The sequence below is a fragment of the Equus caballus genome, chromosome 28 (genome assembly GCF_041296265.1).
Source record: "Equus caballus isolate H_3958 breed thoroughbred chromosome 28, TB-T2T, whole genome shotgun sequence".
Classification (NCBI taxonomy): domain Eukaryota; kingdom Metazoa; phylum Chordata; class Mammalia; order Perissodactyla; family Equidae; genus Equus; species Equus caballus.
In genome coordinates this window covers 38,375,506-38,392,868 of record NC_091711.1, presented here as the reverse complement: position 1 = coordinate 38,392,868, position 17,363 = coordinate 38,375,506, and the positions used below count along the sequence as shown (strand labels likewise).

Genomic DNA, 17,363 nt, shown 5'->3' with positions numbered 1-17,363 from the left:
CATATCCCCAACCAGGGAGCGCAGCCATATTAACTCCATACAAACAATATTATATAACTATTCAATTAGAAATGGAAGAGTGGGGATTTTGTCAACATGATAGGAATGTAAATGGCAAATATTAAGTGTAGTACAAAACTGATTAAAACTATGTTTTAAAAGTGTTTGCAAACAAGGAACAAGCTCATTTAGTAAAAAGTCTGTCTTAATTTAATTTTTCCATTTAAGTGTTTTAGCAATATTAATATCAAATGTCTTCCCGAGGGTAAAAATGTTTAAGTCCCTTAAGATTGACATATTGCATAAATGCAATGTAATCTATTATATCCTTAAAGTAGTTTTAGACAAAAATTAAGATACTTTGCCTCCAAAGTTTAAAGACACTAGGATGAGAAGAAAAATGAGGCCTGTATCATAAAACCCAGCTAGGACAGGACAGTTTAACAAGGAAAAGGTCTCAGATTGTCTCCCTACAATCAGGTTTGCTCAGGACTGTAGTGAATGGAGGATTCTGATGAGCACACAAGATTTAACTTTACAATGGCTGAGGGTAGGAGAGGCCTAGGCTTTGGGGTCAGCTGTCCCAGTGTGCTTATTCTGGTTTTCCCATTGACTAGCTGTCTAAAATTCGGAAAAGTACTTCTCCGCCTCGGCCTCCTCATTTGTAAAGGGGGATAATACTCATAAGGCTTCTGGGGAGATAAAGTGAGGTGAAATATGCACGTCACTCTATAATAGTCGTTCAGTAACATGGTGGTCTCTTTCTTGCTGCCTCTCCATAAGAAGTTCCCCTTTCAATCAATCATAAAGAGTCTCACTATTTATGAATATTAACATACTGTGTTTGCATTGAATTTTTTACCTTGAAAGGTCAAATCTCCCTATATGAAATGTTCACAATACTATTAAATACTCAGCCAGACTGGCGGGCTGCGGGCTTGAAGACAGGGAAGCGACATCAACACGATTTTACAAATGGGACTTTGGATGCCTACAAAGATTAAGTGACTTAACCAACGTCATTCACTGAATCAGGACGGTACTGAAACAGCATGAAATATGTCACATTTAAGCACATGATTCAGATGCAACCCTTGTATGAGACTGACAGACATTTTCTGGAGTTAGGCCAACACTGTAATGTACATACAATTTCATCTGCCAGAGAATAGAGCCATATTTATCAGAGCCACTGGGTTTACAATTTGCAGAAGAGAGACTCCACAACGCACAAGTTAATAGAAACAGAGTAAGATGTGTATTAGGAAAACGGCTAAGATCAGAAACTTGCTCTCTATTCCAGATGGATTTTTCTTTTTGAGAAAATTATGGTAGGATATAGTGTGAACAGACAGGTTTTATAATTTCACAGCATCTTTGGTTAGCAGCAGGGAAAAGATAGCTGAGACTGGACTACAAATATTAAAAATGTGATTTTTAATAATATAAGTACAAAATTTTATTTCTTTATACAACTGTAATGGGATTTGGATCAAACTGCTAGAATTTATTTAAAAAACAAAATAAAACAATGATATAAAAACTGCAAGAAGGTCTGAATCCAAAGTTTTTCCTCTAATAGTACCAAATACCACAAGATACAGATTATTATACAAATGTGTACAAACCTTAAATACAAATACAATAGGGTTTGATTTTAAAGGAAAACAAACAAAAAGCAGGTCCTCGTCGGGATTTCATTAATGTGTACAAATGACAAGGGTAGGACTGACTTCCTTCTGTACTAATCCATGTCTTCAAGGCCCCTCCTTGATGCCTGTGTCAAACAGGAAACTTCCATGGGTACAGATGAGGGGTGGTACAGGTTCTAACACGAAATCAGACCAAGATTTCTGCTCTTCTTGGTTTTGGTTCCCAAACATTCCTGTTTCTTTCTGTTTCCCCAATTAAATCTCAAACTGCTCTGAGCTGAGAAAGGCATTCATTCAGCAGTCAGAATACATTTAAGAAACACAGCCCCGTGATCACACTGGTGGGGAGCGGGAAGGAATTAAACAGGAGGCAGGCTGGCCGCACTGTCCTCAGGGATCTACTTTGATGCGCAGTGGTGTCTAGGCCAGGGGAAGAAGGTGGTTGGCCCAGGGCTTGGTTCAGGCAGGGCATCTCACAGCAAATTTACAAACAAGCCTGAAGTCTTCTTCGGAACTGGGAAGCAAAAGTCTGGTTCTTTGGAAATAAGGGCGACTGGGAATGGTAGCATTCCTTTTTATTTTACTTTCTTGACATTATTGAATTATAAAGATTTAGAATCCTGACATAATGATTCCTTTTTGAGGCACGATACCTTAAAATGTAGATGATTTGGAGTTTTCAGAGGAGACCAGAGGAGGCAAGGAAAGAAGGAAGGAATGACAAATCTGTATCTTCCACACGCTGTTGCTGGTGGAGGCTTTTGTTATTAAATTATATATACAGAAATTTACAGGATAAATTAAAATCTAAGAGATTTTAAAGAGTTAAATACACATAATTAAAACACACATTCACACGCGCACATAAATAAACTTACATGAGAATTGAGTACTTTTTTGCAATTCACTTATGTGTGGAATGCAGAACACTGTGTATTTGCCCACCAAGAGAGCCAAAAAGATGAACCCAAGAATCAACCGGGCAAAGTTCATCTTCCACAACACCAAGCAGCTAAGCAGCAGAAGCTGCGAGGGCTCGGTGGCTAACTAGCACTGCCCATGGAAGACACCAGCTCTCAGCTCTGCAGAGCCGATACTCTAGGTCAGCTCACCAGAGACGCAGTTCAGCTGGTGGCACTGACAGCTTTACCTCTCCAAGGTGTTTACGCTGCCAGGGCTCACGTAACTCCTTGGCCCCTACTGAGGCCGCCAATGGTACCAATGATTACAATAAATTTTGAGACATGGACACCTGTATAGCAGGAATTGGAATGAACCCCCTATTAAGTTCACCGAAGCCATTGCACTAACTGTAAGATGGGAACGATTCTGTCACTTCCCACCTAGGTCACTTCAAGTTCAAAGGCTTTGTACTTTCAGTCAACTGGCCATCTTCCCATAATCTTTCCTATTACATTTCAGACTGTAAGACAGGTAAGGCAAATGGTCAGTGATGGGTCTGGAGGTACAACTGAGTTTGGAAAAAAATTACATTTTAGCTGTCCTAAAGAGATGCCCTTGGCACCCAGAACAAGCCTCCAGCCCCCAAGTTACACTGATTTTTAAGGCAGATTTATCCACCACAGGAGAAAAGAGAATCCCAAGCCCATATTCATGCCAAGGTTTCCTCTTGGCTAAACCTTTGCCATTTCATAAAATTATTAAAAGCAAAGTAGTTACAGTCCTATGTATATATTATACATTATATATATATATATATATATGTATATATATAAAAATTTAAAACCTACACCCAGAGGCCAGTGAAGGATCTGGAACAGTCATATATATATATACACGAACCAGCAATGGGTCAGTAAGTTTTCTATCCCATGATTCTTTGCTGTCACAGTCCAGGCATGATGTAAGCAATGTTGTCTAATGTGTTTGACTGCAAAACAAGGGAAAAAGGTTCAATTGAAGAGTACTTTACCTTAGTTCTTTGAGACATATTTCTTTACTCAGGGCAGAGAGATGAGAAAGAAAAAACCAGAGTTAGAGCAAAGGGGGCAGAATGTAGATGGCATCCTGCTGTCCGTTATGCCAGGAGCTTCTCTACTGACCTCCCCCATTAATCCTAGCAGCAAAGAGGTGGAGGCCCCTGCGCTCTCTGTATGGAGGAGCAGACAGGAACACAGGAGGCCTCGCAGCCCTCAAGGACAGCCACGCTCCTCTTCAAAGGACTGTTCTGGGACATGGCACGTTTTCTAGTTTCACCGAAAGCACGGCATGCATTCGACAATACAGTATCACGTTGCACGGGCCGATGTATGCAGGGAGCACTACACGCCAGGAAGCCTTATGCGCTTCTGCCTGATAGAGTTCATTAAGGCAGAGTCTCTCTGGCTCCCAAGGGGTTTGGCCCAAAAAATCCAAGGAAAACTCACCAAGACTTGTTTGGGACAGCCATTCAATTCAGGTAGTTGTGTGGTCAGACACGCCAAGGGGCCAAGCGCACAGATAATGGAATCCAGAAGCACGGACAAACTGCCCGACACAGCCACCATGCCCTGAAAGGGAGAGTGGGAAAGGAGGGAACCTGTCAGTGGAATCATACTCTCGCGCTCTCTCTGCGGGCTGGCTGATTTCCTCACGGGGCTCTTTAAGTCTTAGGCAGCTCTACGAAACTCGCAGCAAAAATGGAAGGTATCTGCTTTGATAACCCTGTAAGCTGTTTAAAGAGAAAACTTCTTACAATACATTCCCAGGTCTCCTTTCTATCTTCCTAAGCCATCTTTCCCTCTATGAGACCTCGGGTTAGTCCCTTAGGACTAGTATGAAAAGGCCCAGACTTAGGAACAGTAGAAAATGCCTTAACGACTCCAGGGAGCTGCTGGGAGGCTTTGTGGAGATCGCATATGCAAAAGCAGTTTTCTTATGAAGTCCACAAACGCAGCTCAAATGTGCTAACTACGAGAACTCCACAGCCCTATACATTACCATTCCATATAAACATACACATACTTCTCCATATATCTCCATATAGGTGGCTTTTGATAGCTGATATCACTTTTCTGGGTTCACTCTCAAAAAGAAGTGAATTTGGTTCATTTCAAATTTTAATATCTTGTACAATTCATATTGTCTCTATCTCTGTGACTCAAAGCCATAAGAAATGAGATTGCTTGCTGCAAATGCTGCTGCCCGGCTCTCGTATAATCTGCTTCCACCAGGAGCAGTGTGCGAATGCATCACCTAGGGAGGCAGCGGAGCGCGTGGTGCAGAGAATGAGCTCCGGGCTCTCTGCCGGGTCCAGAACCCGACTCTCCCACTCACTGTTTTTCTACTGGGCCAGCTGCTTACTATGCTGTGCCTGTCAAACAGAGCACTAATAGCATCTGTGGCACGTAGGGGATTAAGTGAGATAATAGATATAAAGTGCAGTCATGCGTCACCTAACAGCGGGGATATGCTCTGAGAAATTCGTTGTTAGGCCCTTTCAGTGTTGTGCGAATATCAGGGTGTATTTACACGAATCTCGATGGTGTAGCCTACCACACACCTAGGCTAAATGGTACAAGCCTATGGGACCACAGTTGTACATGCAGTCTGCTGTTGACCAAAATGTCATTACACAGTGCATGACTGTACTCGGGATGGTGCCTGGTACATGGTAAGTGCTCACAAAGCATCAGTAATTGTTACCCTTATCGCCAGCATCTGCATCTCCGAAACTGCATTTCCGGCTGCCTGCTAGGTCTCTCCCTTTGGCCGTTTCTCAATCTCAACACGCTGGAATGAGAAATACCCTCCCCCTCCTCCTAGTGCTCCTTTCTCTGCTAAAGTCACCACCATTCCCACAACTGCCCAGTCTCCAGGCCTTGCCATGGTTGACTCTTCCTCCCCTCATCCTCCTCGTCCAATGTCTGCCCCTGTTCCCTTTCAAGGGAAGCAGTACGGCTAGGGCTTAAGAGCATGGACCTTGAGCTCACACCACCACATTCAAGCCTCTGTTTCGGCACTTAGGGGCTGAACCCCAGAGCAAATTACTTAACCTCTCTAAGTCTGTTTTTCCTTCTATAAAACAGAGGGAACAAAAACTCTGCCTTACAAAGGCTGCAGTGTGAATTAAATGAAATCCGTATGAAGCACTCTGAACCAAAGCTGCCTGAGTAAGCACTGAACGAAAGTTAGCAATTAATGATGTCATTTCATTGCTTTTGCCCTACAGTTAATAATAGCTAATATTTTATGTCTCACTCTCCTAATGGATTACAAAAACTTGAAGGCAGGAACTATGTTCTATTCCTTGTGTGTCTGGTTTTTTTTTTTTTTTTTTTGGTGAGGAAGATTGGCCGTGAGCTAACATCTGTTGTCAACCTTCCTCTTTTTGCTTGAGGAAGACTGTCACTGAGCTAACATCTGTGCCAATCTTCCTCTATTTTGTATGTGGGTCGCCACCAGAACGTGGCTTGAGGAGCAGTGTGTAGGTCTATGCCTGGGATCCAAACCCGCAAACCCCGGGCCACTGATGCAAAGTGTGCAGACTTAACCACTATGCCACTGGGCCAGCCCATCTATTCCTTTTTATATCCTCCCAGTAACTACTGGTGGAGCCCTCAATAAACATCCGTTGAATTAATTCAAATCTTTGTCATATCTAGACTATTGTTATAACTTCTTCCCAATTCTGGTCTCTTTTCACTCCCAATCTAAAATAGAAGCTATTCTCAGAGAAAACCAAATGAGCCTTCTGATCACATCCCTCCCTACTCAAAAAACCCCTGCAGTTCCTGAGCAGCAAAGCACAGCAGGACACTTCAGAACGCCCAGGAAGGTGCCCTGTGACTTGGGCTACAGCTTTAACATTCAGCTTGCCTCTGCCTTATGCACTGGATGTGCCAGTGTTTCATCACATTAGCAGTAAAACCCCAGTTCAAATAAAACTGAACCCCAGAACACCAATATATAAAAGAGGTAAAAGATCTGGTTCAAGTGGGCATGGGGGTCTAGAGCCCCGCTAAGTCTCCTTCCCCCATCTCTGCAGCAGACCCCGAGGAGAAAGAGATGTAGCTGGTTCCTTCGTTTGGAACGTCTCTCCAACATCTCCACGAGACAGTCGTCCCGACCCTTTCCGGTCCAGCTGGAATACCACCTTCCTTTCACACAGCTCCTCCCAACTCCCCCTGGCTCTCTGTTCTCTCATGCTATTCTACCTGCTTTAGCTCGCACGGGACAGCAGCATGAGAACAGGGCAAGAAGTGAGGCAAGCTGGGCTCTGTCACAAACAGTTGTGTAAACCTCCAACAGTCAGTGAATTTCATGAGGCTTCAGGTATTCAATCTTTCAATGCGTGAATTGTATAAATCAAAGTTCCTTAAAGTAGAAAATGTGATTTCAGGTGGCATATAGGTGAACACCAATTATTTTGATATACATCCATTTTGATGTATATTAGAAAAAAGTTAGAATATCACAAGTGATATCGAGGATATCATTGGATAGATTCATTGAAATAAAAATATTAAGTAAATAATAGTGTAAGTCGTAGGTGGAAATTGCGAAAGTGTGAGGATACATGCAAATGACTTAAGGCTGGGGAAAAGCGGAGAGGAGGGGGAATGAGGAATGACTGCTAATGAGTATGGGGTTTCTTTCGGGGGAGATGAAGGTGTTCTGGAATTAGCAGTAATGGGTCCACAAGTCTGCGAATATACTAAACCCCACTAAATTCCACATTTTAAAAGGGTGAGCTTTATGGCATGTGTATAACATCTCAAAAAGACTGTTACATAAACAAAAAACTGGACTAGAGATCCTGCAAAATTCTTCCCCTTTTCTGGTCACTACATCTGTGTAACTCTCTCACAGCAACTGCTCAAAGGAACTGGCTTGTTTTAATTTGCTAATTATGTATTTATTCTATCTTTCCAATTAGACTGTAAGTTTCTTGATGACAGGAAATCATCAGGGAGCTCCTCAGATTTTCTGCTCCCCCAAGTTTTTGGAATAATGCCTAGATACTCAACAATATTTGCTAAAGGAAATGGAAATATGAGGGAAAATCTGGAATATGCAAGATGAGAACATTAATTTTTAATTCTTTCTAGGAAATATAAGAATGTCTAAATATGAAAAATAAATAAAGATTCCAGAATATTTTATTCTGGAAATATCTATATCCATTCAAATAGCTGAGCCTACATAAAAGTACTCTAGCTGTTTTGACACCTGCTAAATTTTTAGAAACTAGCCAAACTAGCCAAAGAACTCAGATATAGCTTCAGCTCTTGTGGCCTTTGGCATTTTACTTGTTGAATAATAATTCAACTCCCACATAGAAGCAAGTGGATAGTTCTATATTTCTACAGTGATTTCTTAGCTTAAAAATGGCTTTAGTAGCTCAGACTGACTTTTTTGCTGAAATGTCCTATCAGGACCCAGTGGAAAACTAAAATACTATACCACTGAGTTAGCCAAGGGGATAATATGATTAGAAATTGAATATGGTAACAGAAATGGAACATGACAGCCTTGCAGGTTAAGTGGTTTTGAAATTGAAGCTTAAAAGGACAAAGATCTCCCCAGGGCACAGAGCACTGTGAAATTCAAGTGCTGAATAATGAGGGGCTGGAGAACCTCCATTTCCCTTTTTTGCTACCTATTTTCAAAAAAGTAGGAGGACCCCACACAGTGTAATCTGTCTATTCAAAACCTTACTGGAAATGCACAAAAAAATTCAAACTCTCTTACAAGCATGAGTGATCAAAACTTTCATGGGATCTGTACTCATTTTTTCCATTGCATTTTCTCTCTCTCTTTTTCTGTTTTGGGTGAGAAAGATTAACCCTGAGCTAACATCTGTTGCCAATCCTCCCCTTTTTCCTGAGGAAGATTGGCCATGAACTAACATCCGTGCCCATCTTCCTCTATTTTATACGTGGGACGCCTGCCACAGCGTGGCTTGATGAGCAGTGCGTGCATCTGCGCCTGGGATCCGAACCTGCAAGCCCAGAGCCACTGAAGTGGAGCGTGTGAACTTAACTGCTATGCCACCAGGCTGGCCCCTCCATTGCATTTTTAAAAAAATAAAAATAAGTAACAGGGTCATATGTCAATTATATCTCAATAAAACTGGGGGAAAAAAGTTATAAGGCATTCTAATTTCTTTTTGTGCAGTTGTTTCAACAGGATGGTATTAATGTAAACTTTGAGAGCTAGTAGACAGATTCCAAATTTCTGAATGCTTCTATTACCACGTGTCCTTTATCACTGCGTCCTGAACACCTGGCATAATCTAGCATACAGTAGCTGCTCAATGAATATATGTGGGATGAGTGAACAGAGTCAAACGCTATCAGCAGCTGGAGTCATGGTGCTGACAGTTGTGCTCACCTCAGTTTCCTGCAGGCGGTGTCCAATGAGGCTTAGCGACTCTCCCAACAGCTGCAGATGAGCAGCAACATCAATGGGCTCTGTCTCAGGCGATTTGGCTGGCGAGGCTGGTAACAGCATGGTGGTGGGCGGGGACTTCTTTTGGGGTGACAGTACTCCTGCAGAGGAAGCTGTGAACAAAGACAAAATAGAGAGATAAAGCTTGCTTATGGCCTTGAACACCACAAAACTGTCCTTCCTGAGTTTCCTTTAATGAGCTATACCCGGGATTAGCAAATCTATGGACTGTGGGCCAAATGTGACCTGTTTTTATATGGCCTGCGAGCTAAGAATAGTTTTACATCTTTAAATGGTTGTAGAAGAAACAAGGAAGAATATATGACAGAAAATGCACGTGGCCTGCAAGGCCTAGGTATTTACTCTCCGGCCATTTACAGAAAAATTTTGCTAACTTCTGATTTATGCTTTCCAGATTTTTTTTTGCAACCTATAATATTCAGTAGTAATAGTTGGATATCGATCTGCTCCTAACATAGGCTGCTCTCCCAGTTTCCTAGCAAGGAAGCAAAAATGAACAGTGCTCTAGGGGAAAGAATCCAAAGCAGGAGAGGGATGTGCTCATCACCTTTCACTTTCACGGCCCCTTCTGAGCTGGAGGCTTTTCTCTTCACTGTGGTAGCTTCTGCTTTGTTCTGTTTGTGTTGCAGATACTGAGCTTTCTGCTTCCAAATCTGCAATCAGATCAGAGCAAAATAAAATAAAATAAAAAGGCCACAAAAGGGAAAGCAGTCACGAAGAGGAGAATGAAGAAAGGGCACCGTGGAGGGGCAGGCAGAGGGCTAATGCTAACTTTCAAGCTGAGGGTCAGTGAACAGGCCTCAGACGGGGGTTACAGCCGGATCTCAGTGAGGCCCACAAATATTCAGCAGTGCTAACGGTCAGACCTCAGCACTGATTTGTAGATCACTCTACAGTTGAAATGTAAAATCATGGAGTAAACACCTGGCTCAGTATAATGTCCATGCGGTTTAAATATTTATTCTAATGTGCTGGTGGGCAATACCAATAGCAGGATAACACTGACACAGAAAACAGAAACTAAAGATAATCTACCTGAGTGGAAAATATTTTAGTTATTTCACCCAGAAGAGCTGTGCCTTAAAGCAAGATGGTAATTATAATTCCTAGACCACATTCATACCACCCAATTGGAAAGCGACTATAAGTGATTCAGACACGACTATTTATCATTGTCTTCTTAGCTTCCTGACAGTAGGGTACACTCCTTGGTAGTGGTTGATGAGGATGCTGACCTGGAACCTGGTTACCTAGTACACGTAGTCTCATGTTTTTATTATTTGCAGTGACTACGAAGTGGATGACTTCCATCAGTTCACAGACCAAGGCTGATGAGGAGGTGTTTGCAGCAAAGGGCTCTGACTTCAGATTCTCCGTTAACACTTTAATCACCGCCCAAGTTAGGTCATCTTGGCTCAAATGTAATGTTGTTGCAAAAAAACTAGATGAGGTTAGAAACACAGCCTCTTGCAGCTAAATCCTCATCTAGAGTAAACTGACACCAACCAGTGTTAACGCCCTCTGTTAAACCACTTCCCACTGATTTGTAATTTTTTTCCACTGTTTTCAGTGTTTGCCTGGGTGGTTTATAGGAAAACTGCACATTTTATAAGCAATGAAAAATGTGTTTGTAAGAAAGTATACTTACTAGTTTGTCCTTTTCTGGCAATTGCTTCCACACCTCAGCCAGTTTTTTACTAAGTTCCCCAAAATCTGGCATAAAAAGAGTAAAAAATCCAATACAGTAAAGGTTTAACTATCAACAAAACAGAAGATTGATGAGAGCAAAAACTGGAAAAACGGTTTTGAAAATCAGATTTAGATAGCACAAGGTTCTTCCAGCAAACCAAGCCCCATCACTCTTCCGGGTTCTTCTGTAGGGGAGGGGCTGTTCTGGTGGTCAGGGGACAGGCACCAATTCTCACACATCTACTCGCCAGGGATTTCTTGCTTCAGCATCATTCTGCTGTCTTTGAATTTGGTCCCACGATAGGGCTCATCAACTCAGGTTAAAGACAATACGTTACGGAAAGTTTGATGAAAGTTGTTAGATTTTTACCGAATTTCTGAGACCTCAGAACCAAAGACAGATTTCCCTAGTGCAACTCAGAAGCCGCTCCCCAGAGTGTAACGCTGCCCTCCCATTTGTAAAGCAAGGACAGGCTTTACAGAGCACGCCCATGTCTTCCGTGGTACTTCCCGTGTGCCTCACACCCGCCGCGAGGAGAAGTTCAGGAAGCTGTTCTCCACCTCAGGAAAGGCGGTCTGCAGAGTTCAGTGCTTGTCCAAGGTCTGTGGACCCTCACTGACGTCTCAGATAGAGACAAATATGAACACAAGTCATCTCACTACAGCTCCACACCCAGGCGCAGTTTACGGAAAAGGTCCACTATGGGGTCTTGAGAATAAACAGCCGCATATCTATGTACTGTGCTTTGTAACATGTACTTTTCCTGTTTCCCACTTTACCAATTTAAGAGATATAAATAAAAAGCATATCTCTTTTATGGATGGGGTGAACTAAGACAAAATCTAAAGTGATTTGAAGAAGCAAGGAAAGAAATTAGGTTTGTGTTCCTTTAATACTACGGGAAGAAGTTGCCTGCTGACTGGATTAACTGCACTGCTTCAGAGATACAAACAGAAAGTAAAAACACTAGAGATCAGAAATGTTCTTACCGATACCCGGATGGTCAGCCACAATGGTCACACGATACTCTTTACAGAACACCTGGTAGGCCGACATGTTCTTCTTTTTTGGCTAGTGCCACATAAAAATAGAACAGGGTAAGACTTAATTAGAACACAAGTTGAGTAACCCTGAACCTATGGTAAGAAAATAGAAAAGGCTTCTATACTTTTTCATCAAGGAGAGAGTTCTAAACTACTAACTAGTTTCCCTAAACAGGATAATTAATTTTTAATCCATTGTACTTATCACTCAGAGATGTATATTTTATCAGTTTTACTTTTAGAACGTAAAATCCACATGCTCAATTATGTTTATATGTTTCAGGGTGTTCCAGCTACATGATAATTATTTGTAAAACTCTTCATTTTTCCTACATACAATCCCATGTTATATATTCTTTCAGAACAAGGTGATAAGAAAATCTTAACCTCTCCTGGGATGTCATTTTCCTCATCTTTGAAGAGAACCACATAACTTCCCTTTAAACTTGGGGCAGAAAGCCAGAGTCAAATCTATGTTCTTTTTGTTCCTCTGGTTTTGATTTCTAATCTTCTAATTTCCCTGATCCTGCTTTTACTGTCACTTGTAGCTTATCATTATTTTATTATTCCCAATCTCGTGGTCCAAGGTGAGAAGTAAATAAATAACTGAAGACAATTCTTTGGTAGTCAGCGTGAGGTGAACCTCTTCCACTCCAACAAACTGCTTTGTACTACTTGAAGCACGTTATTCTTCACTGTGTTATAACAATTCTAAAAGCAATGCACGATTCTTGAGAAGCAAAATCAAATATGCTTTTAAAGCCAGTTCAATGAGGGATATAAAAACCAAAAGACTATTACTATGCATTCCACATTACAACTATCCATAGACTGGGGAAAAAAGTTAAGTATGTCTACCTGAAAAGATGCATTAGCTATAACATCCGTCCAAACTTCTCATTTTGAGGATGGTGAAAAGGAAACTCAGAACAGTGACTTGCTTGGGTCCGACAACTAAGCGAGTTCTAACACCAGAATGACTACAACCCAGGCCTGACTTCCAGGGGCATGTGTTATGGGCCAAAGAAGGAAGATATGTTGCTTCCTTACAGAAAAAGTTACTATTTAAAAAGAAAAGATTATCCCTTTATAATCTTTTTCCAATAAACTGAGACGTTTTCAGTATGGCTTTCCTTTAAAACATCCTCTGTAAGTGTCATAATATGAATGATCAGCTCTCCATCCCCTCCAAGACAGTCCTTTCTGCCCCACGGTAATTTAATGACAGAAATGTCTGGGGCTCCAAAAGCTACTGGGAACTTCTGTTTGCTTCAAGAGTCAGATTTTATGACCAAAAACAACCCAACAAACAACACAGTTGTGTCTCAAGACGTCAGAGCTGCATCTCGTTTTAAACTAAGCCTGATCAAACACTTCGTTCACCTGACAGTTCTTAATATAGCTTTCATAAAATAACTACTCTCACAGGCCAAAGACTGGCTGAGACTCATGGCAATAACAAAACTTGTTTAGAATTCCTTTTGCAATTTTGAGGAATGGAAACATTCCTGGAACACCTTCCAAAGGAACTGCTTTGAATGAGAGAGCTCTTCTTCAGATATAAAAATTGCAGTATGTTTGTTATAAATTTAGCTTCAAAATTTTAAACTAATCTTTTAAAACAGCTTATCCATAGGCCTGACATTTACTAGAGTATATGGTGAAAGAACAATTTGTGGAAGTCTGTGCAGAGCCAAATCTTTCTCAAGTATAGAATCAATCTCACTGCTAAATATTGAGAACATTAGAAAGACTGTGTGCTTGAGGGATTTCCCAGCTCCTTTGGCCATATTATAAAACGTACAAGGAGTCTGAACAACGTTTTCTCAAACATGAGATAATACTGTAAAAGGTTAATGCACCCTATTCCACGAGGCTATCTATAGCTGTCACACCAAATCAAAACTGCCTTTATGAAATGAATCACAGCTCTTGGCCAATATACCAGATCCAAATCCACACACTGAAGCAAGGGGTTCCTCTTATAAAGGACTTTATTCATGCTTGTAGAAAATAAACTAGCAATCATGGAGTACATGGAGCAGGCATAGCGAGTAGCTAAGAGAATGCGCTCAAAGCCCAGATCTTATGCTAAGGCAATTATGCAGCACAAAATAGTGGAAAGCATACAAAATTTAAAGCTTAAAGACCCATCATCCTTTCCCAGCTTCATCTTATACTAATTATTTGATCCTGAATAAAACATGTGAGAAGTGGATAGCTCTTCTGATATGTGATATTAAAAGTATTTCAATGGCAAAGAAGGAGAAGCAGAGAATAAAAATGAAAGGTTTCAAAGGCAACACAAAAAAGTAACCTATCAAAGCACTCTGCCATTTATTTATTAATAAATATTTATTAGAGTGTCCACTTCAAGCCAGACATTGGGACACAGCCAAAATCAGTCAGTCTGACAGACAGGACAGAGTAATACGTCATCACAATGAAATGTGCTAATACTATAGGCAAAGTATTGGACGCCACAAGAAGACGTAATAGGAGCACCTCACCTAATTAGAGTCAGAGAAAGGCTCTGGAGGAAGTGACATTTAATCCAGACCTGAAAGCTGGGCAGAATTAGCCAGATGAAGAGTGGTCAGGAGTGTTCTTGGCAGAGGAAACAACACGTGGTAACACTCATCAAAGAGAGGGGAGAGATCATGTTAGAGAAGCAGGCAGAGCCCAGACTGACGCTTCGTAACCTCTAATAACCAGCATGGACCCTACGGGAAAGAAGTGATTCAAGTACTCTAAGCAGGATGTTACACGGTCAGGTTCCCTTTGGGACTGTGGAGAAGGGACTGGCGAAGAAGACCAATCAGGGGCCACAGCAGTGCAGGCACAGATGAGGACGGCCAACAGCCATGGGGGGGGGGGGGGGCGGGGGCTGGAGAGAAGCAAATAAATGGGAAAGGAGGGGAAGTGACAGCATTTAACAGAGAAAGTGTGACAAAATGGAAAGAGCCTCCCTGGGCTTAGGAGGCCAACAGATCTAGGTGAGAATCCTGACCATACCATTTGCTAGTTACACGATTATTCATCTCCGAGCTCTAGTTTCCCTGTAACACTTGGATAACACCATTTTACTCAAAGGTGGGAATTAATCCAACAGTGTTCAGCATTTCAGTAGGTACTCAATAATAATATTTCTGTGGTGGGCAGAATTCCAAGACAGCTTCCAAGATTTCTGGCCCCTGGTTTACAAGCCCTTTCTAATTCCCTCCCCTTGAGTGTGAATATGATGGGCTAGAACTCCCATGAGTAGGATATGCTATGTGGCAAAACGGATTTTGCAGATGTAATTAAGGTCCCCAGTGAGTTGAATCTGAGTTAATCAAAAAGGAGACTACCCTGAATAGGCCTGGCTTTATCAGGTGAGCCCTTAAAAGAGACAAGATGCAACAGCAGACACTCTCCTCCTGACCTTGAACTTGAAGAAAACAAGTTGCCAGGAACTCTACAACGGCAAGGAACTGAATGCTGCCACCAACCTGGAAGAAGACCTCTGGCCTCAGACGAGAACCCGGGAGAGGACCTCTGGCCTCAGATGAGAACCCGGCAGAGGACCTCTGGCCTCAGACGAGAACCCGGGAGAGGACCTCTGGCGAAGGCCATGATTCAGTCTTGCGAGAGCCTGAGCAGAAACCCACTGAGCCTACCTGGACTTCTATCTCCAGAACTGCGAGATAAATGGGTGTTGCTATAACCTGCTAAATTTGTGATAACTGGTTATGCTACAATAGAAAACTACTATGAGTTCTTTTCTATTCCCTCTGTTTTCTTCAAAATAGAAGTTGTGGTATCTGGGGCTGGCCCCATGGCTGGTTGGTTGGGTTCGTGCACTCCGCTTTGGGGTCCCAGGGTTTGCCGGTTTGGATCCTGAATGTGGACATGGCACTGCTCATCAGGCCACGCTGTGACAGCGTCCCACATGCCACAACTAGAAGGACCCACAACTAAAATATACAACTATGTACTGGGGGGCTTTGGGGAGGAAACAAAAAAAAGAGGAAGATTGGCAATAGATGTTAGCTCAGGGCCAATCTTCTTCACCAAAAAATAAAACTTAAAAAAAAAAGAAGTTGTGGTACTCAAAAAGCCAATACAAGCTTTTTTTAGAATAGAAATTTTCGTGAAGGAGGACAGGGTGAAATCATTTGACCTAAACCAGACAAGGAAAACAGCAGCATGGTCTGTACTTGAGCATTTCATTTAAATAGGAAAGGTCCTATTTTTACTATTCTTCCGGTGCAGCCAGTCCTGTGTAGAGGTGTCACAGGGAGCTCTGGGTACAGCATCTCCTTTATCAATTTAGTAGCAGCCTCACATCCCACAATGCTTAGGTGTTCCAACCAAGCCGCCCTCCTTTCAAATCTCCTTTATTTGGCCAAGATGCAATGGAGTGGCACCACACACATACACCAGTTTACCTAAGTTCTATGTTCGGCCATTTGAGTGACAGGGGCGAGAGAGAAAATGAGTGCGTGCGCGAGAGCGAGCACACACCATGGATTGATTATTCTGGGTGATCCCACTTTAAGAATCTATTCCTCGGGGGGCTGGCCCCGTGGCCGAGTGGTTAAGTTCGCGCGCTCCGCTGCAGGCGGCCCAGTGTTTCGTTGGTTTGAATCCTGGGCATGGACGTGGCACTGCTCATCAGACCACGCTGAGGCAGCGTCCCACATGCCACAACCAGAAGGACCCACAACGAAGAATATACAACTATGTACCGGGGGGCTTTGGGGAGAAAAAGGAAAATAAAATCTTAAAAAAAAAAAAAAAGAATCTATTCCCTGGAGCAAGTGCGACAGAGAGCATAAATCTGTTTTCTCCAGACAGTTCCTGTATGTCTCTCTCAGTGTGTGCAACTCACTACCCAAGTGTGAGGCCAATGTTTGTTGCTAACATAATTAAAAATAATAAAATCATGGCTCATGAACATATTCCAATGACTTCATCTGGTGTCGAAGAGAGAAAAATCTAGCTGCATTGTGCTGATGTTCTGTTGGACTCAGAATCTGTCAGCCTTCACCATGGAGCCTTGCTAAGGAATTTTCAAGGGAAACTCTGACTACTTAGAGTTTTCACCCATGTGCTGACCTTAGAACCTAACCATCGTGCAAGATGCAACTCCAGTCTTGTGGACCTAAAGTTTGAAATTCAAAGTTAAGGGTTAAATTTTTTCCAGGGCTGGACAACTAATCTTTGACAAAGGAGCTGAGGGCCTACAATGGAGAAAAGAAAGTCTCTTCAACAAATGGTGCTGGGAAAACTGGAAAGCCACATGTAAAAGAATGAAAATTGACCATTCTTTTTCACCATTCACAAAAATAAACTCAAAATGGATCAAAGACCTAAAGATTAGACCTGAAATAATAAGTCTTCTAGAAGAGAATATAGGCAGTATGCTCTTTGACATCAGTATCAAAAGGATGTTTTCAGACACCATAACCCCTCAGATGAGGGAAACAATAGAAAGAATAAACAAATGGGACTTCATCAGACTAAAGAGCTTCTTCAAGGCAAGGGAAAACAGGATTGAAACAAAAAAACAACCCACTAGTT

At 42.0% G+C, this 17,363-nt stretch overlaps 1 protein-coding gene across 7 annotated transcripts in view; it reads right to left on the bottom strand.

Moving 5' to 3' along the window:
• Positions 1 to 3,354: 3,354 nt before the first annotated feature.
• The window catches only part of HMGXB4 (HMG-box containing 4), a 32,399-nt gene continuing 18,390 nt past the window's right edge, over positions 3,355 to 17,363 (bottom strand). For all 7 annotated transcript variants that reach the window (XM_070254284.1, XM_001499685.6, XM_070254285.1 and 4 more), the window contains 6 exons: positions 11,745 to 11,826; positions 10,714 to 10,778; positions 9,613 to 9,718; positions 8,988 to 9,157; positions 4,040 to 4,162; positions 3,355 to 3,543 (listed from right to left, as the gene is read on the bottom strand). In XM_070254284.1, coding sequence (XP_070110385.1) covers positions 3,499 to 3,543; positions 4,040 to 4,162; positions 8,988 to 9,157; positions 9,613 to 9,718; positions 10,714 to 10,778; positions 11,745 to 11,826 — 591 coding nt within the window. In that variant the 3' untranslated portion in view covers positions 3,355 to 3,498. The remainder of the gene's footprint in view (positions 3,544 to 4,039; positions 4,163 to 8,987; positions 9,158 to 9,612; positions 9,719 to 10,713; positions 10,779 to 11,744; positions 11,827 to 17,363) is intronic.